Below are 21,808 nucleotides of genomic sequence, written 5' to 3'. Positions count from 1 at the left end.
GCTGGGACCGAGCAGCGGGAGCGCACCCCGCCGCAGGGATTCGAACCGCCGACCTTTCGATCGGCAAGCCCTAGGCGCTGAGGCTTTAACCCACAGCGCCACCTGCGTCCCCCTCTGCATTATGCCAGGGCTTAAATGTTAAATCTGTTCTTCTTCAGGGTCCACAGCAATCTTTACAATAGCCATGTAAGACAAGTCAATATGAAGTTCTAGTAGTTACAGAAACTATCTGTTTATTTTGTGGATTTGAATGTACATAGATTTGTGATATAGTCAGTATCTGCGTATCTTAAATGTTACCTGATTCTATCTACATATGATGTGTTAAAAAGGAAGAAATTGAGTTTTTGCTTACATAATTTGCTATGACAATGCCTATTTAATATTTATCAAGTCTCAACTCTGATATGAATAGGATCATAGAACCATAGAATTGTAGAATTGGAATGAACCCAAAGGTCATCTAGTCTAACCCCCTGCAATACAGGAATGGAAGATATGTTTTTGTTGAATCTACTCAGTACTTGTTTTTTTCCTGATTAAATATCCAGGAAGATACACCAAGATATCAAAAATCAAAACTGTCAAGTTATTCAGAACTATACTATTGCATAAGTCTGATTTTATAAGTAGTCTTGGTACATTGTTGTATCTGAAGCTGGAAAATGCATTTTCATTTACAGAAGGCAACAAAATAATCCTTTAACAATCACTGCTTATTTGTAACCTTAATTCATAGTGTAATTTTGAGATTGTTCATCAGTAGTATAAGGCAGAGAGTTTTAAGAGTAGGGATGCGGTTAGGAATGTTGTGTCTCAGTAAAAGTTCCTTGGTAAAACAGCTGTATTAGGTAAAGGGAAATGGAGTGAGCGAGTGACAGACTTTTGTGTGTTCACATCTTCCAAAGGTTTCTTTGAAGCCAGTAGTATTTAATTTAACTAAAGGAAAGAAGAATTCTGTCTCTCTTGCCTTGCCTAAGTTGGCAAAAGCCCTGGCTCACACTATTAGAGATGCAGCGGGGAATTCAGGTGAGAGCAGGAAAAGCTATTTGTCTTTAAAAAATTAAATTAATTTGGATTTTTTTTTATTTCAACAGCACAGGACAACAGAGGTAGGCAAAGTGGTGCCCTCCAGGTGCTGTGGACTACAATTCTCATAAACCTGAGCCACAACATTTGGAGGGTACCATGATGCCCATTTGTAGCATTGGGGTTCAAACTGCTGAAAGAAAGGGCTTCTTTGGGGTAACACTGCAGGTTGCTTTTAAAGATACCTCAGATATTCATAATTGTCCTTCGGCTTTTGGAAAGATGCGGGAAAGTCATCAGATTTTGGACATTTGCTGATTGAGAAATAAGATGCGGGAAAGTCATAAGATTTTGCAGATTCGCTGATTGAGAAATAACTGTAGCCTTCAGCACCACTTTTTCTTTTATCCTTGGCTTCATGCTGAGGTAATCTGCGCAGGAAGAAGAACTCATTACATGAGTTCTCCTTCCTCTACTCATTATTATGTCCTCTTCCAGAAGCAACTGAGAATGTCCTCTGTAGCTGCTAGCTGAAAATATTTTTAAAGATAGGTAGGATAAAGATTAAGTCCTCTGTATCCAAAGTCAAAGATGGTGACCTCAAAAGTACTGATCATGTCTTCTCATTACTGCTTTTTTTAAAAAAAGACTTTTAGATACCTGCTGTGAATGGAATGTTCATTCTGCATTATAAATTATTTTACCCTTGCAAGGCAAGGGTACTAACTGAGAGTTAGTATTTCCATGCTCCCTGTAAATTGTACCTTTCTTTTTTCAAGTGAAGCCCATTGCAATTTGATGTTCCCCACCATTGGCTTCAGTACTTCATGGAATCATAGAACTGTAGAGTTGGAAGTGACCATGAGAGTCATCTAGTCCAACACCCCTGCAATGCAGGAATCTTTTCTCCAATTTGAGGCTTGAACCCACTATCCTGAGATTAAGAGTCTCATGCTATCCCTCAGTGTCTTGAATCAACATATTCTGATTCAGACTCCAGAATTTGTAGTTGATGAAGAGAGAACGTTTCATTTCTAATTGGAAACTAGCTGCACAAAGGCAATTGATAATTAGGGAGGACAACAGTCCAGAGATAGCCAGAGATTAATGCTACAAATTTCACCTCAGTGCATGCTGAAAAAACTACAGGCAGTTCATGTTGGCTTCTGAATACACTGAATACTTGCAGGTCTGTTTCCCTAGTTGTTAGGACTAAACCTGCCTATTCATTGCCCTATAGTCCTCTGTGGAAAGTCAGGAAGTCCTTAAAGAATATTCTAGAGTCCATAATCCAAGAACATGAGCTTTGAATTTGGATAGCTTTGAGGTTTTTTAATCTGTTTCATTCTGGTGTAAGGGAGATTTGTCTGGTGTCTTCATTATATATCTTGAGGTGCCTCTTCAACCTGGCGTTGGCTGATTAACATTCTACAGCCTTTTAAATGTTTTTGCAGTGTGTGTGTCATTATTGTGTTGTTCTTGTTTTAACTATTTATGCTTTTACTTTATATTTTTATCTTGTGAAGTGCCTTGAGATCTTGTGATGAAGGGTAGTACCGTATTTTTCGCTCTATAGGACACACTTTTCCCCCTCCAAAAATTAAGGGGAAATGTGTGTGCGTCCTATGGAGCGAATACAGGCTCCTTGGCTTCAGCGATAGCAACGTGAAGCCTCCGAAGCGCAGAGGGAGCGCTCCCAGTCCCACCAGGAGATGCTGGGGACTGAGCCTGAAGCCTTCTGCATGCTAAGCAGTTGTTCTACCACTAAGCTATGGCCCTAGCTCACAATATTGCTCTCAGGATAAAATGGAGAAGGTGGAGGCTGAAGTGTGTATGCTCTGTGGAGGAAAGGTGGGATAGAAGCATAAGAAGGAATAAAGTGTGTAAACTAGCCTATAAGTGAATAAACTACAGTATATTTTTAACTTACCCTCCTTATAATTTGTATATAAATTATAAAAGTGGTATATAAATTTTGTTAAATAAAAAAAGAGGAAATGTTCAGACTTTCAAACAGTATGTTATGCCTGAGCCTTCATAGCTGAAACTCCCAACAGCATTTTCATGCTCACAAACACCTGATGAAGGAACCATTGTGACATAACCCATTCAAGCAGAGTGAAGGAGCAACAGGCTGTCAACAGTGGCAGTAGTTGGGGGCTCCCATCTACTCAAAAGCCACAGAAAGTCTTTTCATACTGCCTGAGGAATTAATCCCTTATTTAACATTCATAATTGCTGGATCGATTTAACAGGACTGGAGCTAACATTTGCTTGGATTTGGCACCATTCATAGGGAACTGCCTGCTGCGTCCTCCGCTTTGAAGTCACCCTGGTCCTTGGGCCTCCAGTACCTTCTTCAGCATGTCCAACCCATCTAAGAGGCGTATGATACTGGTGTTCCACTGGGTTAGGAAGAAGCCCCTGACAGAGAAGCCATGCTCTACCATCTTGGCCAGACCTTCTGCCTCTACACCAGCTTGCAACACTCCTCACATTTCAGCCTACTTCACGAGGAGCAAGACACAACCCGCTCCGCTCAGGAGCTCCAGCAGGCGCAAGGTGCTGCGATTGCCAAATCTCACCGACCCCAAGTTTTTAAGATCTGTCATTGGCAGCATTGGCCGGAAGAGAGCCCGCAGGTGTGGCAAGCAAAAGAAGACTCCAGCGGGAACAGGAAAAGGGGTGAGGGCTAGGCTAGAGGCAAGAAGGCTCCAAAGCTATTGGCGGGGGGGGGGGGGGGAGAGATTGCTTTGGAAGATGCCTTCTCACAATCTCTACCCTTGAACCACGTAAGGACATCAAGTGCCTGCTGGATTGGCCTGTCTAGTCCAGCATCCTGTTCTCACAGTGGCCAACCAGAGGCCTGTGGAAACAAGAGCATTCTGTATTCCCTTCCTGCATCTTCCAGCAACTACTGTTCACAAAGGTTACTGCCACTGACTGGAGGTAGAGCATAGCCATCGTGCCTAGTGGCCATTGATAGCCTTTCCTGCATAAAACCATCCAAGTTGGTGGCCGTCACAGCTTTCTGTGGGATTGAGCTTCCAGAGGGGTAGCTGAGCATGCCTGCTGCAGGAAAAACAGGCATTAAAAGCACATTTCTCCCAAAGAATCCTGGGAATTGCAGTTTGTAAAGGGTGCTACAACAGTTTCCAGGATTCTTACAGGGGAGAAGCGATAATGCTTTTAATGTATGGTGTGTACACAGCCTCAAATTAGCTCCATCACTTCTGTAATACTAGAGCAAAGATAATGCATATTGTTGTTGTTGTACTTTTATAAATATTATAAAACCCATTCCTGCAAGCCATGTAGTCTGGAATAAACTCAGTCACCCCTCCCATCATTAATTGTTTCTACTAGGTGGGGAGGGGTGTTGGATCTGCTTCCCTGCCTTGAAGAAAGGCGCAGGTCAGGTGTGTGCCCAGATCTGGCCACGCTTCACAAGAGAGATGTGTTGGTTCAAGGTGGCCATGCTGCCTGCAACTTGCACTCCTTCCTGACGTGTCTTCCCCAAACCCCTTCTTCCAGAGGCTGTGTTGAAGTTTTCCATCACGTGGAACACAAACTGGCGGAACGACCTCGAGGCTCAGGCAGTGGTGGAAACCTTCCTCAAGCACGAGACGCCAGAGAGCCTCTTGCAATACGAAGGGATCAAAGCAGCTGTGGAGTCTCTCCTACCATACACGGCACTTACAGAGGCTGGGCTGGTTACTGCAGGCCTCCATGTTCCTTGATTTTATGTGACAAAACGTGAAGTTGCCTGACGCCGCCAAGTGGGACAAGGAGATGGACACATGATGAGCTTTATTTATTTATTTATTTATTTATTATTAATTTTATTGAGTACAAATTAGAAAAAAATACAAATATACAAAAAAAGGAAAACACATGTAACCAATAAAAAATTAGAAAACATTTTACCTCTTCTGATATTTACAGTTATTTGCACCTCTACAAAACAATATTCACAATAAAGACAAGAAATGAAAGGTAAAATATAAAAGAAAAGAACAAGAAGAAGATAAAGAAAAGAATAAGATAAAGAATAGGATCAAGAATGAGAATTTTAAAAGTAGATAAGTATTCACTATATACAGCAATTTCCAATCTATATTTATGTTCAGTTATGTATTTTCATCATATCCTTATCTATCTTAATTAAAATATTTTTAAAAGACTTCCACCGTTTGCCTCATGAGTTTTTGATAGTCCATTTGTCAAAACTTCTGTTCTTCATATTTTTCCTTTAGGCTGCGCTCCGAAGGCTTCAGGGATCTTTGAGGCTGGCGGTGGGGCAAAGCAGCGCTTCCCCCCACTGCCAGCCCCACAAGCTTGGGGGGCAGCGGGAAGGCGGCGCACAGCCTTTGCGCTGCTCCCCGACCTGGTCTTTGAGGCTGGCAGTGGGGAAAGCAGCGCTTCCCCCCACCGCCAGCCCCACAAGCTCGGGGGGCAGCAGGAAGACGGCGCACAGCCTTTGCGCTGCTCGCTGACCTGGTCTTTGAGGCTGACGGTCTTAGAGCAGCACTCCCCCTCCCCCGCCAGCCCCAAAGAGCAGGTCAAAAGGAACCCCAGGCCTCCGGAGCCCAGCGGGAACTCCCGCCGTGCTCCTGAGGCTTTGGGTTGCCTTCACTGAAGCCTGGAGAGGGAGAGGGGTCAGTGAGCAGCGACCCCTCTCGCTCTCCAGGCTTCCAAGGAACTCCTGCTGCACTCTGGAGGCTTCGGGTGAATGCACCTTGAACGCACAAGAAAAAATTTCTCCCCCTCTGCACAGCAGCCCTTCAGTGAAGCAGCAGGAGAAATGGAAGGGGCTCCGTTTCTTCTGCCGCTTCGCTGAAGGGGTGCTGAGCAGAGAGGGGGAGAATTATTTTTTCTTGTTCTCCCCCTCTAAAACAAGGTGCGTCCTATGGTCGGGTGCGTCCTATAGAGCGGAAAATACGGTATTTAAATCTAATAAAAGATACTGAGAGAGACTGATGGAACTGAAGGAGGGATGGAAAGAGTAATGGTCTGGTGTGTTTGGCAATGCTGGCACTATTGGAGGAGAACAAAGAGTGAAGATGAGATACTGTAGCTGTAACGAATGCGATTTAAGAATGGGAACTTCTGGGAAGAGAGCTGCAAGAAGCTTGCTATGTTAGCTTTGATAATTAACATAAAACTTCCATGTTCACAGGCAGTGTACCTCTGAATACATGATTTTGGGGACAAATAACGGGGGGGCTGCCTGTTTGTGTTCTTCCTGGTTCTTCCTGGTTGTGTTCTGGTAGAACACAGTGCTGCGTAGGATAGTTCTTTTTTTAATTTAGTGCAGCAATCCTGACTATGTGAAGGCCTTGTTTATGGATCTGGCCTTGTTTGTCTCAAACTCTTGGCATTTGTTTCTTCCTTTTATGATGGAGATACTTACTAAGCAAGCAATGAAATCTTTCCCCTTTTGGTGTCTAGCTAGAGGCAGCACAGCATTAGTTGTTTGTTTAATTTGTATACCATCCTTTATCTGATGATCTCATGGTGGTTCACAGCATAAAAATACTAGATAAAAACACAAAATACATAATAAAGGCAAGAACAAAAACAAAACAAAACCCCCTCTGTCAGAGCTGCTTCCAGGTCCCAGCTCACAGAGGACCAACGCTAGGCTGTAGTTATGTACAAAAGTCTTTATTGAGGTTCAGTTTCCATTTTAAAGCCGCAGCGCGCAGCTCTGCGTCTCAACCCTAGACCGGCGAAGTCCTGTCTGAGTCTCCGCCCCTTCCACACCAGTTTAAGACTCTCGCCTTGCTCCACCTCTTCCTAAGTTCCTTTCTCCTCTGGGCCCTCCTGCCCGCTAGGGTTTCATCCTTCCTGGACTCCTCTGACGCTGACCCTGATGATTCTTCCCCCTCCTTCCGGCGGGCTTTAGGACCTGGTTCCCTATCCGGGCTACCTTCTGTGCCGCTCGCCTGTACATTTGAACTTGGCGCGCGCGCCCAGCCTGCAACTTTCCTCTTGACCGTTCCCTCGCTCTCCGATGGAGGCGTGGCCACCCCTGACTCCTCTTCTCTCGCTGGTGGTGAATATGTGGGCTCTGATACCTGGGACTCCTCCCCCCCACTACGCTCTGGTGGGGAAGCTGGTCCTGATTTCCAACTGCTGCTCTGGGAGTCCCCGCTGGCCCCTTGTTTCTGGGGTGTCCCCCTTGGGTCCCCCCTTGCCCTGCCCATCGGCGCCCCCTTCTGTGAATCTTCCGATTCGCTGGAGAGGCTCACAGAATCTATTGGGCTGCTGTCATCCTCTCCTACGCTGCCCTCGGATTGCTCCCCCTCGCTCTCCATCTCCTCTCCTCCCTGCGCTCCCGCTGAGTCCCTGACATCCATCCCCCCCTCGAAGCCCCCCCTTCCCCCCTCCCCCTCTTCTGGCGTGGGTTCCGGGTGCTCCAATGCTGTGGGGGTGCATGCCGGATACAGTTCTTCCCCCCTGGCATGCTGCCAGTCCGTGACGGGTACATCGACGTCACTCTCCTCCGCTTCCATCTCGTTGCCGGTGTGCTCGAACCCAGGGTCCTCCCCCAACCCATCCAGGCCCCCTTGTCCCCCCATTTCCTCTGGGGAGTCTGCGTGCCAGGGCCCTCTGAGCAGTCTCCTGCGCCACTCCTCCTCGGGTTGAGTGTCCCACCAATAAGAGCGTTCCGCACCCAAGTCTGAGATCGACCCCTCCGGCGAGGTAGTCTCTGGAGCCGTCTCCTCAGCCGAGGAGAACCCCTGAAACGTACTGGCTGAGAGCGTGGGGGTGAAAAGATATTCGTCAAAATAATCCTCCGGCATGGGCCTGTGCGGGAAGAGTGCGTGGAACTCGTCTTTGAGGTAGTGCTCCTCCACCGCATAGTACGGCACCCAGCTGTTGGCGCTGGCCGGGGCACCTTCCCTTGCGATGAGATATTCGACCCCCTCTTCCCCCCATCTTGAGTCCAAAATCTCCATTACCTCATTGAGTGGCTCCGCCCTCGGCGACCCCCCTGTCGTGGGTGCGTCTCTAAGCGGACTGGGAGCTGTCCCTGGCTCCTGAAACCTGTGAGGTGCCTTGTAGGGCGTTAGCACCGATCTATGAAAGACCGGGTGCATTCTGGAACCCTCCGGTAGTGTCAAACGGAAGGCCACTGGGTTGATCTGTGCCTCGACTAGGTAAGGGCCTAGCTGCTTGTGTCCTAGCTTCTTCTTAGCTAAGGATCTGGCCGGCACTGCCTGGGCCGCTAACCAGACCCAGACCCCTACCCGTATGTCCTCCCCCACTCTTCTGTGTTTGTCTGCCTGCATCTTGTATACGTGTTTTGCTAGGTCTAACTGCCTACGGAGCTGTTCATGGACCTCCTGTAACTCCTCTGCCAATGCCTCTGCTCCCTGCGGCTCCCCCTCCCCCTCTTTCTCTAAGCCCGGGAAGGTCCTGGGATGTCGTCACCCCCGTGGACACGTGTTGTGTGTTGTTGTAGGCAAACTCGGCCAGGGGCAGGTAGTCCACCCAGGTCGAGGGCTGCTGGTTGGCGTAGCATCTCAGGTACTGCTGCATGATGGCGTTGACCCTCTCCGCTTGTCCGTTGGTCTGTGGGTGTCTTGCCGACGCTAGGTTGACCTTGACGTTCAGGATCCCCATCAGCTTCTGCCAGAAACTCGAGATGAACTGGCGCCCCCGGTCAGACAGGATAGACCGTGGCAGGCCGTGCACCTTGAACACGTGGTCTATGAACAGCTTGGCTGTCTGTTCCGCTGTGGCCACCTTCGCGCAAGGAATGAAGTGCGCCATCTTGGTGAACATGTCGACTACCACGAGTACTGCTGTTTTGCCCCTCGAGCTGGGCAGATCAGTGACAAAGTCCAAGGCCACCCTCTCCCACGGTTCGGACGGGGTCTGTAGCGGTTCCAACAGTCCCGCCGGCGGTCTGTGTACTGGCTTGGCCCTTTGGCATGTGTCGCACCTCGTGACGTAATCCGCGACTTCTCCCCGCATCTTGGGCCACCAAAAGTCTCTGGCTACTAATTCCACCGTCTTGTCCTTGCCGAAATGTCCGGCGCTGGGTGCGTCGTGTAGCTGTTGCAGTACTGTCGCGCGGAGTTCATCTCCCGGCACGTAGATGGCCCCCTTGCGGAGGAGCAGACCGTCGCGTATCTGGAACTCGTCGTCCTTCGCCGTGCCGCTGCGCACCTCCTCCATCTTGGATCATGCGAAGGAATCTGTTCGCAGCTCGCGCCGTATTGCTTCCAGGTCTACGGTGGCCGAAGCGCATGCCCACGCCTTAGGTGCGAAAATGTGTTTGGCCGCCACCGGTGCTGCTTCCTCCAGATACTGCAGCTTCCTGGATAGCGCATCAGCCATGATGTTGTTGTCTCCGGGGATATATTCTATCCTGAAGTCGAAATCCGCAAAGAACTCCGCCCAGCGGATGTGTCTCTGGTTCAGGAACCGCGCCGTGCGCCAGTATTCCAGGTTCTTATGGTCCGTGCGAACTTGCACCGTGTGTTTGGCTCCGATGAGGAAGTGCCGCCACGCTGTGAAGGCTGCATGAATGGCCAGCAACTCTCTGTCCCAGATGGTGTAGTTCTGCTCCGACTTGCTGAGTTTCCTGGAGTAGAAAGCACACGGCCTCCAATCCCCTTGCGGGTCTTGCTGCAATAGGACTGCCCCCACGGCTCTGTCGGAGGCATCCGTCTCCACCCTCATGGGTCTGCTGGGGTTCACATGCAGCAGTTGTTCCTCGGAAGCGAAAAGACGCTTGAGTTTCTGAAAGGACTGCTCCGCCTGCTCCGTCCAGATGAACTTCTTCTTCTTGGAGCTGAGGGTGTCCGTGATGGCCGCCGTCTGCATAGCGAATCCCTTGATGAACTTGCGATAAAAGTTAGCAAAGCCGACAAACCTCTGGACCTCCTTCCGATTGCGCGGGCTTTTCCAGTCCAGTACTGATCGTACCTTGGCGCCATCCATGGCGATGCCCTTGTCGGACAGCTTGTAGCCCAGGAAATCCACCTCCGTCATGTCGAACTGGCACTTCTCCAGTTTGGCGTAAAGCCTGTGCTCCCGTAGTCTTTGCAGGACTTCCTTGACATCTCTCTCGTGATCCTCCTGCGATTCCGAGAAGATCAGAATGTCGTCCAGGAAGCAGACGCACTTCTTGTAGAGGAGCCCCGCTAACACGTGATGCATGAAGGCTTGGAAGCAGTGGGAGCCATTTTGTAAACCGAAGGGCATAACCCTATACTCATAGGTGCCCAAGGGCGTGAACATGGCCGTCTTCCACTCGTCGCCCTCCCGCATGCGTATAAGATTGTACGGCCCTCGTAGATCCAATTTGGTGAAGGTGCGTCCCTTCCTCACCGTCGCTAGCAAGTCGTCGATCTTGGGCATCGGGAAAGCCGTGGGCTTGGTTTTCGAGTTTAAGATTCTGAAATCAACTACCAGCCTCTTTTGGGGCGTGTCTTTTTTCTTCACAAAGAACACAGGACTGCCCCCCACTGCTTTGGATTCTCGGATGAATCCCCGCTTCAAATTGTGATCTATGAACTCCCTGAGCTCTTGCAGTTCGTCTTCAGACATGGAATACAGTTTTCCGGTCGGCAGCGTTGCCCCTGGCAGGAGGTCAATCTTGCAGTCGTAGGGTCTGTGGGGAGGCAGCTTGTCCGCTTCCTTCTCGCAGAAGACCTCCAAAAACGCCTTGTACTTGTCGGGTACCGCTTGCAGCATGCCCAGTTGTAGCTGTGGGTCATCCTCCTGCCCCTCGTCCTCCTGGTTAGTCATGATGCAATGTTCTGCGCAGTAGGAGGAGCAGAAGGTCAATTTACACTGGTACCATGCCAATGCCGGGCTGTGCCTGTCCAACCAGCTCATGCCCAACACTATGGGCGTGTCTGACAGTTGGGTGACATTGAAGCTGATGACTTCGCGGTGATTTCCAATTCGCATCACCATGGGCGGCGTTTGCTGTACCACCTGTCCCCCCAGCAATTCTCTTCCATCGACTGTCACTACTTTCAGGGGCATCGTGGCAGGCAGGAGTGCTATGCTATGTTGCTTGATGAAATCCACTCCTATAAAGTCTGCATTGCTACCAGAGTCAATGGTAATAGGGACTTCCATGGTGAGCCCATTGGGAAGCTGGAGTGTTGCGGTGAGCTGCACCACTGGTTTGGGCGGGAGGGGGTCTGTGGGCTGTAAGATTCCTGGGGACTGCTTCACTGATTCGTCTGGCTGGGCCCCAGCGGCTCTGCTTCCAGCCAGACTTCGTCGTTTCCCTGCTGTGGTTCTCTCTGCTGAACTGCTTCTGTTACTTTTGCTGAGGCTGCATTGTGCTTGTGGAGCCTCTGGGGGCACTCTTTTGCCATATGCTGAGCACTTTCGCAGATGTAACACTTCCTGTTCCCTCTAGGAGGCTTCACTTTGGCTGCTCCTGGTGCTAGGGCTCTGGTTGCTGACTGAGCCTTGGCACCACCTATCTCCATCGGCTCCTCTCCCCCTCCCAGTGGAGGCGTGGATTAAGCACGCGCTGAGTCTCTGGGAAAGAAAGGAGGTGCTCTTGCTGGCGTGCGTCCCCAACGCCCTTCGTCTTTGCTCCAGGGACGTTCTTCCAGCCGCACACCAATCGTCAGCGCTTTCTGGACCACTTCTGGAGTGCTCCGTGGTCTCTCCCCCCGTGCGATTTCGTCTTTCACAGCCCCGTTCAGCCCCTCCCAGAACAGGTCCCTGACGGACGCTGAGTCTTTTTCCCATCCCAGCGCGTTGACCAATGCAAAAAAGCGGGAATGATATTGCCTTACAGTGGCTCTGCCTTGTTTCAAACCGTGAATCTCTTTTCTAGCGACATCCACATCTATCTCCGATAAAAAACAATCGTCCATTGCCTTAATGAAGGCTTTTGCGTTTTGGAGGGCTGGATCATTATCTCTCCACAGATTGCGCAACCACGCTTTAGCTTCTCCATGGAGATGCGTTAGTATGAAGCCTACTTTCTCCTGTTCAACTCTAAAGTCCTTCTCCAGCAACTTTAGCACAAAAACTACGTCTGCTCTGAAGTTAGGATATTGCTGCAGACTCCCATCGAAATGCGACACAAGGCTCCCTCCTCTCTTCCCAAGCCCAATCCCCTCTGATTTGGCTCCCGGTGGCCCCTGTTTAGTCAACATTTCCAACCTGATTTGCAGATCCTTGCAGACAGCATCTGATTCCTCTTCTCTCCTCCTTGCCGCTAGTATTTCTGCGTTAAGTTGTGCCACGGCGTCTTGCAAAGCTGCCAGTCGTTCTTCGGTAGTCATCTTGTGCTGCTTTTGTGAGCTCGCGAAGCACCAATCTTCGCCCCTCGCTGCGTCCTCTCACGTTGCGAGGTTCTTTGAATGAGACGGGACTTACTGTCAGAGCTGCCTCCAGGTCCCAGCTCACAGAGGACCAACGCTAGGCTGTAGTTATGTACAAAAGTCTTTATTGAGGTTCAGTTTCCATTTTAAAGCCGCAGCGCGCAGCTCTACGTCTCAACCCTAGACCGGCGAAGTCCTGTCTGAGTCTCCGCCCCTTCCACACCAGTTTAAGACTCTCGCCTGGCTCCACCTCTTCCTAAGTTCCTTTCTCCTCTGGGCCCTCCTGCCCGCTAGGGTTTCATCCTTCCTGGACTCCTCTGACGCTGACCCTGATGATTCTTCCCCCTCCTTCCGGCGGGCTTTAGGACCTGGTTCCCTATCCGGGCTACCTTCTGTGCCGCTCGCCTGTACATTTGAACTTGGCGCGCGTGCCCAGCCTGCAACTTTCCTCTTGACTGTTCCCTCGCTCTCCGATGGAGGCGTGGCCACCCCTGACTCCTCTTCTCTCGCTGGTGGTGAATATGTGGGCTCTGATACCTGGGACTCCTCCCCCCCACTACGCTCTGGTGGGGAAGCTGGTCCTGATTTCCAACTGCTGCTCTGGGAGTCCCCGCTGGCCCCTTGTTTCTGGGGTGTCCCCCTTGGGTCCCCCCTTGCCCTGCCCATCGGCGCCCCCTTCCGTGAATCTTCCGATTCGCTGGAGAGGCTCACGGAATCTATTGGGCTGCTGTCATCCTCTCCTACGCTGCCCTCGGATTGCTCCCCCTCGCTCTCCATCTCCTCTCCTCCCTGCGCTCCCGCTGAGTCCCTGACACCCTCCCACAAAAACATTTAGAAGGATGCAGGATGTTAATCAGCCAAAGGCCTAGTTGCAGAGGAATGTTTTTGCCGCGCAACTAAAGGTGGATAATGAAGATGCTGGGTGAGCATCCCTGGGGTAAAGGTAAAGGGACCCCAGACCGTTAGGTCCAGTCGTGGCCGACTCTGGGGCTGCGGTGCTCATCTCGCTTTATTGGCCGAGGGAGCCGGCGCACAGCTTCCGGGTCATGTGGCCAGCATGACTAAGCCATTTCTGGCGAACCAGAGCAGCACACAGAAACGCCGTTTACCTTCCCGCCGGAGCAGTACCTATTTATCTACTTGCACTGCGTGCTTTCGAACTGCCACAAATAGGAGACATGCAGAAAAGGCCTGTGCTCATGTTGCCACCCTCCTGACCTCTCAAGGAGGAGGTTCACGAAGAAGGGCATCAGATGATGATTTCAGAGTCCAAGTAGGTTCACAGGTATTTCACCTCTACCAGCAAGAAAATAATGCAGAAGAGAACATCCACCAGACTCTGAAGCAAACAAACGAATAAAGAAAAGCCCTCATGCCATGCAGGCTAGAAGCGGCACAGAATCCTGGAAAAGAACTGTTACAAAAGTTAGACACCGCACCCACCCAGTCTCTGCCAAAGATGGCAAGATTCCAGGGGGTTCCAGGCTATGTGTTCCAGAGAGAATCAAGACACAGCACAGACCATCGTACTTTTAGAAATATGGTTTAATTGACACATATTTACACCTTTAGTACAGATGTAAGTACAGAGGGAGTACAGATTTTACAACCTGGTCACCTTAAGTGGGGCTCCCCCACACATCCAGCAGTGAAGCACAAGCCCAAAGGATCTCTTCAACTCTGCCTTCAGCCAGTCAGCCAAGATCACTCTGGCCTTTTTCATCTAGTCTAAGCCTCCTGCCAAAGGCCTTAAACTCTTCCTGTGAAATCATGCCTAGTTACCCTGGCAACCTTCAAAATCCCCAGTGTCTGTTCACACCTCAAGGTGTGGGGAAAGGACAGTTCTTTTGCATAGCCAATGGCCCTCAGAGGCCCTGTATTGTTTCTTCATTGCCCTAGCTTGGCCAAGTCATTTTGCATAGGATAGCCCAGGAACTCCTCAGCAGGTTGTACTCCCTTCATATCCCAAATAATCAGAATCATACCATTATTAATTTTTAGGGATTAGGGGGTCCCTGCCCCCCGAAACCTATAACAGTACTGTGGAATATCCTGAACAAGGACACATTCTGCTCCAATATACAGCTTGGACAAGGGACCCAGAGAACTTTGGCATCATTGACTGAAGCTGAAGCGATGGGCAAAGAAATATACTGCATATCGGAACTGGCTATTCTAGAGCAGCTCCTGGCTGCTTGTCTTGGAAACACAGCTGGGTCAGTAAATGTAGTTACCTGGGTATAAGGTTTCATACGAAGTCAGTGTAGAGACAAAGATGTAGGAAGAGCACATGAGACAGTTTCACCCATATGATCCCTAGAGATTGAGGATGTGAAATATCCCATTTGACCCTAAAAATTCCCACCAGATGGTTGCTCTCTTCAGGCCATTCATTCCACTAGAAAACTTGTGAGTAGTCTGTTCAGATAATTTTTGTACCTTCTCTGGGTAATTTGCCGGGGTAGTCTGAAAATCCTAATAAATTAACAATCCAAATCAATAAAGATGACCTTTAAAAGGATTGGGGATGTTGCGCCTTTTCAGATATTGATTTGAAGGAGAATGCTTGGTTAATGCTGATGCAACCATATTAAACAGTGTTTTATGCCTTCCTGGCATTCCCCTAGGTGGCCCCAGAACCCACGTAACAGAATCTCAGGCTTCTAAGTGATTAAAAACATGTTCTCATCACTTCCTTTCCTCTTGCTTTGAACTGTCAGGCAACCTTTCTCATCTTGTCTTATGAAACAATAGTTTTTAAGAAATCTCAACCTAGTTGAGGATGGCAATGCAGTTTCTCTTCCTGAAGGCAGTAAGCATAAATGCAATCATTCTGCTCCTAGTCCTTATGACAAAATATGTATCAATTTCCTGGAGAAAATTGAAAGAAATGTAGCAGCTACCTGTTACATAGCTTTAAGTATTACACATGGTTGTTTTTGTGTGTGTGTGTCTGTATGTGTGTGTGTAAACAATAGAACAGCAGCAGCAGCAGAAAAAGCGTGGGGTGGGGTGGCAGAGACTCATTGGCAGTACAGTGGTACCTTGGGTTACAGACGCTTCAGGTTACAGACGCTTCAGGTTACAGACTCCACTCACCCAGAAATAGTAACTCGGGTTAAGAACTTTGCTTCAGGATGAGAACAGAAATCGCGCAGCGGCGGTGCGGCAGCAGCGGGAGGCCCCATTAGCTAAAGTGGTGCTTGAGGTTAAGAACAGTTTCAGGTTAAGAACGGACGTCCAGCATGAATTAAGTTCTTAAACTGAGGTACCACTGTACTGATCTTTACAGCTTTCCCTGTCTGAATGGATTAGTTAAATTGCATGGAAAATTATTAATGTCACTATTGAGCCGCTATAAAATAAGAGGAGCACAGTATTGTGAGTAAATTCAGAGGCAGAGCAAATGCCACAGTATTTGTATCCTCAAAGGGTGGCACAGAAGTTTCCTAGGGACTGGGGCAGGAATTCTTTTATCTGCAGTAGCTATCACACTTCAGTGATTCCTAAGGGAAACTCTTACTCCAAATGCACAACCATACCCCTGTGTTTTGAAGAAACCTGTCATTTTAAATAACAGCAGATGTTTTGTGTATGGATAGAGGGGCTACATTACAATAGCATCAATCTTTTATGGCTGGGGTTTGTATTGGCTGAAGGGCTTGTACAGAAAAGGCCACATAACATTGCTGCTGTGGAAGGGCTGCTCGCTTAAGTTAATATGTGCATGCATATAACAGATGAGAGCCTTTCAGGAAGCAAATGAAATCAATGAAGTAGATTAAGTGTGTTGTTTGTGTTCCTTGTGTGGGGTTCACTTATATCGTCTCTGCTCTTAAGTTTGTCAAAGAGAGAGAATTCTGGGAACATGTTGACAGTATGTCGCATGTCTAAGTGAGAGGAAATGGTGAGTTGCTTTCCCCATGCTTCATTCCCCTCTCAACACACATCCTTGTTCTACATATGTAAATGATTACACAGATTTACACAAGGAACATGTGTTGGTACCTTAAGGTTGGAGGGAGAGCTTTGGAAAATAGATTCTTACTATCTCATAGCAGAGTTAGCACAAAGGCGATTGTTCCATGCATAAAGTTGGTTATATTTACATCCATCCTCATCCACTTTTAAACAAACCATTCCTCATGAAAATACTTAGGCTAGACTAAATCACAGACACTTAGCTTTTCAAATAAGTGGATATTTTACTCACAGAGTTTTCAGAAGTTACAACAAACAAATCTCCATCTATTGGTAGTAAAACAAAGAAGAAGAAAAAGCTACAAGTGACTTTAAAAAGGAAAGAACTTTGTCTCCTTACGAAAAAGGCTTGTGCAGTCTTTGGGTTAACAAAGATGCAGGCTATAAAATCTCCTTTTTGAGAGAGTCAGTTCACTTGCAAGGAACCATGGCTGTTGTGAAGATGCAGTAGAACCATGTGCATCATCCTGAATTACCTGGAGGAATAGTAGGATAAATATGCTGTAATGATACCTATAAAATACCTGCAGCTGGAGGGTATGGCCAGTTAAGATGGTAACTTCAAGTTATCATTCAATAAGCTTGCTGCTGCTGCATTCATGTGATAGTAAAACTCTGTTCACCAGAGCAGAACTGTGATAGTGATTTTGCACAAGCAAAGTATCATATATATATTTTTACAACTATCCTGGGGGTATTATCCATGATCTTAACCATGTCTGAGGAGGCCTTGTGGATGTGAAGGGCTATATCCAATGTATTTGTATGCTGCTTGCATACACTTTAGTGCAAACAAAATTCATTGATGCAAACAGTGGCAACTTGGTTTGCTCTACCAATTGTGGACATCCCAATGGCCAAATTGGCCTTGTGGTACAAACCTATGTTGAAATAGTTGAAGAGGGTTCTTTGCTGAGAGGTTGCCACTCTTACCTATATCGTTTGATAAAAGAATTATTTCACTTTGGTTTTAATAATGCATTTCCTTTTATAATTTTATTCTTCTTCAAGTTTTGTTGCCTGTAATTACCAGCTTCTACAAGCGGATAGTAATCTCTGCAATTTCAAGAACAAAGGAATAAGAAACAGTTGCTTTGTCGTGCTGTATCTTCGTTTGCATTCTTCTCCACATCTAGTCTCTAATTCTGCAATACTACCACTTGCAGCCAGATTTGAAGCACAGCAAGCAATTGCTTCCTTAATTACCTTTCTAATCATACTATATACAGGATGGTATCGCCATTTTTTAGAATGAAATTCTACCTAGGAAATATAATTTTCTCTCTGCTACTAATGCAGATGTCAGGGAACTGCCATCAGAGCAGGTGGTGGAAGGGCTCAAGGAGGTTAGGAGAGACTTAACAGCAGAGGAAGGAACCAGCAGGGGGAGAGAAGGAGCTCCGAGGGAAAGGGAGTCGGAAGAAGGGCTCTGGGACACTTCCAGCGAAAACAGTGAGGAGGTTTCAGGACCTCCTATAGGGACACCCACACCTCGCCAGAAACTGTCACGCCGAGAGTCCAGAAGACGTGTTTCCGTTAAGGAGCTTTTATGTTGGAAGAGATTCCGCAAACACCCACTGTCGGATTCTGCCAGCGATTGAGGGAGCCATGCTTAAGGGCTCCGCTAAAGACAGAGTTTTGCTAAGCTGAGCAAACCCTGAGGGACTAAGCTTTTACGCACAAGCAGCTCATCATCCCATCACAGCAATCCGACAGTCTCTGAAAGCAGCTTGTGCAAGGAGAGGCATCATGAGCAACCCAGCAGGAGCCGGAGCGGCGGGAGGAGCTGGAGAGGGTCCAAGCCTGGAAGAAAGGTACAGGATGTTGGAGGTCCAGCTAGTTCTGCAAACGGCTAGGCTCGAGGAGAGGAGGGCTCAGGATGCAAAAAAGGGAAAAACCACCCCACTCACGAGGAAGGTGCCAGGATTGGTGCAGAAGTTTGGGGGGGATCCCAGGAACTATCAAGCCTTTAGAACAGAGATGCAATATGCCCTCAATCTGCAGTTTGATGACTTTCCTGATGAGGAATCGAGAGTTGCGTTTGTGATTGGGCACCTCGAGGGAGGGGCGAAAGACTGGGTGAGGCCCCTGATGGCAGCGAATAATGACGCCTTAAAGGACTCGAGAAAGTTTTTTCGCGCCATGGATCTGATGTTTTCCAGCGAGATTGAGCAGGGAGTGGTGCGCAGACAATTAATGGCGTGTAAACAGGGGAGCCGATCTGTCCGTGAGTACTGGACTGAGTTCACCATGTTGATCCATAAATTGGGTTGGGATTTGTCAGCGGAACCGATACAAATGCTGTTCGAAGAAGGACTATCTTCGGCAGTGAAGGACGAACTTTCCCGGGCGCCCAGGGCGGAGTCTATGGACCAGCTGACTAAATCAGTGCTGGCCATAGGAGCACGCCAGGAGGCGAGAGCTTTGGAGAAGCGGGAAGGGAAGGGGGAACGTTGGAGGGATTTTCGCATTCCAGAGATTCCTGAGCAGCATTCCCCGCCAGCAGAGCCGATGGAAATTGGAACAGCGCGCACACGCTCAGTTTCAAACCCCAGCGAAGGGCGGAAGAAGGAGGGAAAGAGCGCCAAGAAATGTTTTCTCTGCCAACAGCCAGGTCACTTTGCCAGAGTCTGCCCGCAAAGAAAGGAATGGCAAGGGATGGCGGGAGCTGTTGGAGGGGAGGAGGAGGGGGTTAAGGAGCAAGTAAAAGCCAACGCCTGGCTGCCACCGTCGGGGCACAGCAGCCAGGCCAAAGAGCAGTGAATGTGCCCACGCCGGAACCCCCAAGACCAGCGCTTGTAATAGAGGTGTTGCTTGAGCTGCCAAATGGACACCCATTAAAGATAAAGGCGCTATTGGACTCAGGCAGCTCCTGCAATTTTATGAGTAAGGAGTTTGCAGCCGAACACCAGATACAGACTATCCCTTTGAGCAACCCGTTGCAGGTGACCACAATTGATGGGAGGGAGCTGTTGGGGGGAGAAGTTAACCAACAGACTGTCCCAATGATAATGAGGGTGGCAAGACACACCGAACTGATAGCGTTTAATGTGGCCACCTTGGGAGGAGCACCCATTATTTTGGGGATGAGCTGGCTGGCACTGCATGATCCGCTAGTGGGATGGCACCAGAGGGTAGTTTCCTTTGGGTCAGCGCATTGCATGGCACACTGCAAGGAAGGGGAAGCCCAGGCAGGAGCTCAGGCCACACTAGCAGGGATGGAAGTAACAGATAAAGGGAAGGTACCACGACAATAAGCCGACCTGGTTAACGTCTTCAGCGAAAGAGAAGCAGATAAACTGCCCCCGCACAGACCCTTTGACTGTCAAATTAACTTACTCCCAGGAGCACAACTGCCAGTGGGCAAGCTGTATGCAATGTCAGACCGGGAGTTCATTGACAAGAACCTCAAGCGAGGTTTCATCAGAGAGTCACGCGCGGTGGGGGGCAGCCCAGTGTTCTTTGTGGACAAAAAAAATACTGATAAACCCAGATTGGTCGTGGACTTCCGGGCCCTGAATGCAGTGTCAGAACCAGTGGCTTTCCCCATGCCCAGAATCGATGACATTTTGACCCGCGTGAGGAAAGGGAAAATCTTTACCAAGCTGGACCTAAGGGGGGCGTATAACCTGATACGTATGAGAAAGGGAGACGAGTGGAAAACCACTATGTTCACCCCCTTGGGGGCCTTTGAGTACCTCGTTATGCCTTTCAGTCTACAAGGGGGCTTGGCCTGTTTTCAATCGCTCATGAATCACGTCCTGGGACCATTGCTATACAAAAACTGTGTAGCGTTTTTAGATGACGTCCTGGTGTACTCAGAGAATGAGGAACAGCATGTGCGAGATGTAAGAGAGGTATTGAGCAGACTGCAAGAAAACCAGCTGTGGGTGAAACTAGAGAAGTGTGAGTTTCATACCAGAGAGGTGGAATTCCTGGGGTACCGGTTGTCAGACAAGGGATTGGCCATGGATCCCAGCAAGGTTCAAGCGGTACTGGAATGGAAGACACCGAAAACTAAGAAGGACGTGCAAAGGTTCTTGGGCTTCGGAAACTTCTATCGGAAGTTCATCAAGAACTTTGCCCACTTAACGGCGCCCATCACTGATTGTCTCAGCAGCAAGAAGAAATTTGTTTGGACGGAAGAGGCGCAGGGGGTGTTCGAAAGATTGAAGAAGGCGTTTGCGTCGGAAGAACAACTTTTGCACGTGGATCTACAGCAACACATGAGAGTGGAGACTGACGCGTCAGACCGAGCGGTGGGGGCGGTGCTTCTACAGCCGGGAGAAGACACATCGGAGTGGAGACCGTGTGCCTTCTTCTCGCGGAAGCTGAACAAATCCGAGAGGAACTACACCGTGTACGACCGAGAACTACTCGCCATTCATGAAGCGTTCCAGAGATGGCGACACTTGCTGATTGGAGCGCAACACAAGGTCCAAGTGCGCACCGACCACAAAAATCTAGAATACTGGAGAACTGCCCGAGTACTGAACCAGAGACAAGTGAGATGGGCCCAGGAGTTCTCCAAATTCCATTTTGAAATTTGCTATGTGTCAGGGAAGGAGAATGTCAGAGCAGACACTCTCTCTCGTAAACCAGAGTGTTTAGAGGGAGAGGGGGAGCCAGAGGAGAGACATATCATCCCTGAGGACCACTGGGTGTGTGGGGCGGCATTGGTGGGGCAAAGAGAACTGGTAGAGGAAATCGAGAACGATGCATACGCCCAAGATAAAATCAGAGGACTACGGGGAGGTGGAGAGAACACAGGGGGGTTTGAAGAAAGGAACGGAGCGTTGTATTACAAGGGGGCACTGTACATACCGGAAGGTGAATTGAGGGGTCGGGTACTCAAACAATTGCACGACAGCCCCACCGCGGGGCACTTCGGGCAACACAAAACCATGTGGTTGGTTACCAGGGAGTTTTGGTGGCCCAAAGTGAGGGAAGACGTACGGGAATATGTTAGGGGGTGCGAACGGTGCCAGCGAGCAAAAGGGGAGAGGTTGGCACCAGCGGGGCTATTGGAACCCTTACCCACACCAGAAAGGCCATGGGAGGCAGTATCCATAGATTTTATGACGGATCTGCCAAAGTCCAAAGGTAAAACAGCTGTCATGGTGGTTGTAGACCTGTTAACCAAGATGTGCCACTTTGTAGCATGCTCACATGCGGTCACGGCAGAAGAGACAGCCAAACTGTTTGTAGAACACATTTTTAGGTTGCATGGCGTCCCCTTGAGGGTGGTTTCCGACCGAGGGAAACAATTTACTTCCAGGTTCTGGAGGAAGCTCATGAGCTTGCTGCACGTAGAAGTCAATTTTTCGACTGCCCGACACCCAGAAACCAACGGGCAGGCGGAAAGAGCAAACGGTATCCTCCCACAATACTTGAGGTGTTATGTCAATGACAGAGAAAATGATTGGGTAGAAAAGTTGGCACTGGCGGAGTTTGCCTACAATAATGCGGAGAATGTGTCC

At 48.9% G+C, this 21,808-nt stretch overlaps 1 protein-coding gene and 1 long non-coding RNA gene across 21 annotated transcripts in view; one reads left to right on the top strand and one right to left on the bottom strand.

Moving 5' to 3' along the window:
- LOC307208299 (transducin beta-like protein 3) overlaps positions 1-21,808 on the top strand; it is a gene marked incomplete at its 5' end in the record, with an annotated part of 171,556 nt that overhangs the window by 8,528 nt on the left and 141,220 nt on the right. For 2 of the 15 annotated variants that reach the window (XM_079962973.1, XM_079962972.1), the window contains one exon: positions 4,564-5,063. The exons of the other annotated variants lie outside the window; for them this stretch is intronic. In XM_079962973.1, the coding sequence (XP_079819099.1) occupies positions 4,564-4,769 (206 nt within the window). In that variant the 3' untranslated portion in view covers positions 4,770-5,063. Of the gene's footprint in view, positions 1-4,563; positions 5,064-21,808 lie in introns of those variants that run through there. 15 annotated transcript variants of the gene reach the window in all.
- Positions 15,429-21,808, bottom strand: part of LOC307208316 — a 116,160-nt gene continuing 109,780 nt past the window's right edge. For all 6 annotated transcript variants that reach the window (XR_013835073.1, XR_013835074.1, XR_013835078.1 and 3 more), the window contains one exon: positions 15,429-16,804. This is a non-coding gene — a long non-coding RNA (uncharacterized lncRNA). The remainder of the gene's footprint in view (positions 16,805-21,808) is intronic.

This window comes from Podarcis cretensis (genome assembly GCF_951804945.1).
Source record: "Podarcis cretensis genome assembly, chromosome: Z".
Classification (NCBI taxonomy): domain Eukaryota; kingdom Metazoa; phylum Chordata; class Lepidosauria; order Squamata; family Lacertidae; genus Podarcis; species Podarcis cretensis.
Note: the sequence above shows the minus strand (reverse complement) of the source record. Positions and strands in the feature narration are given on the sequence as shown.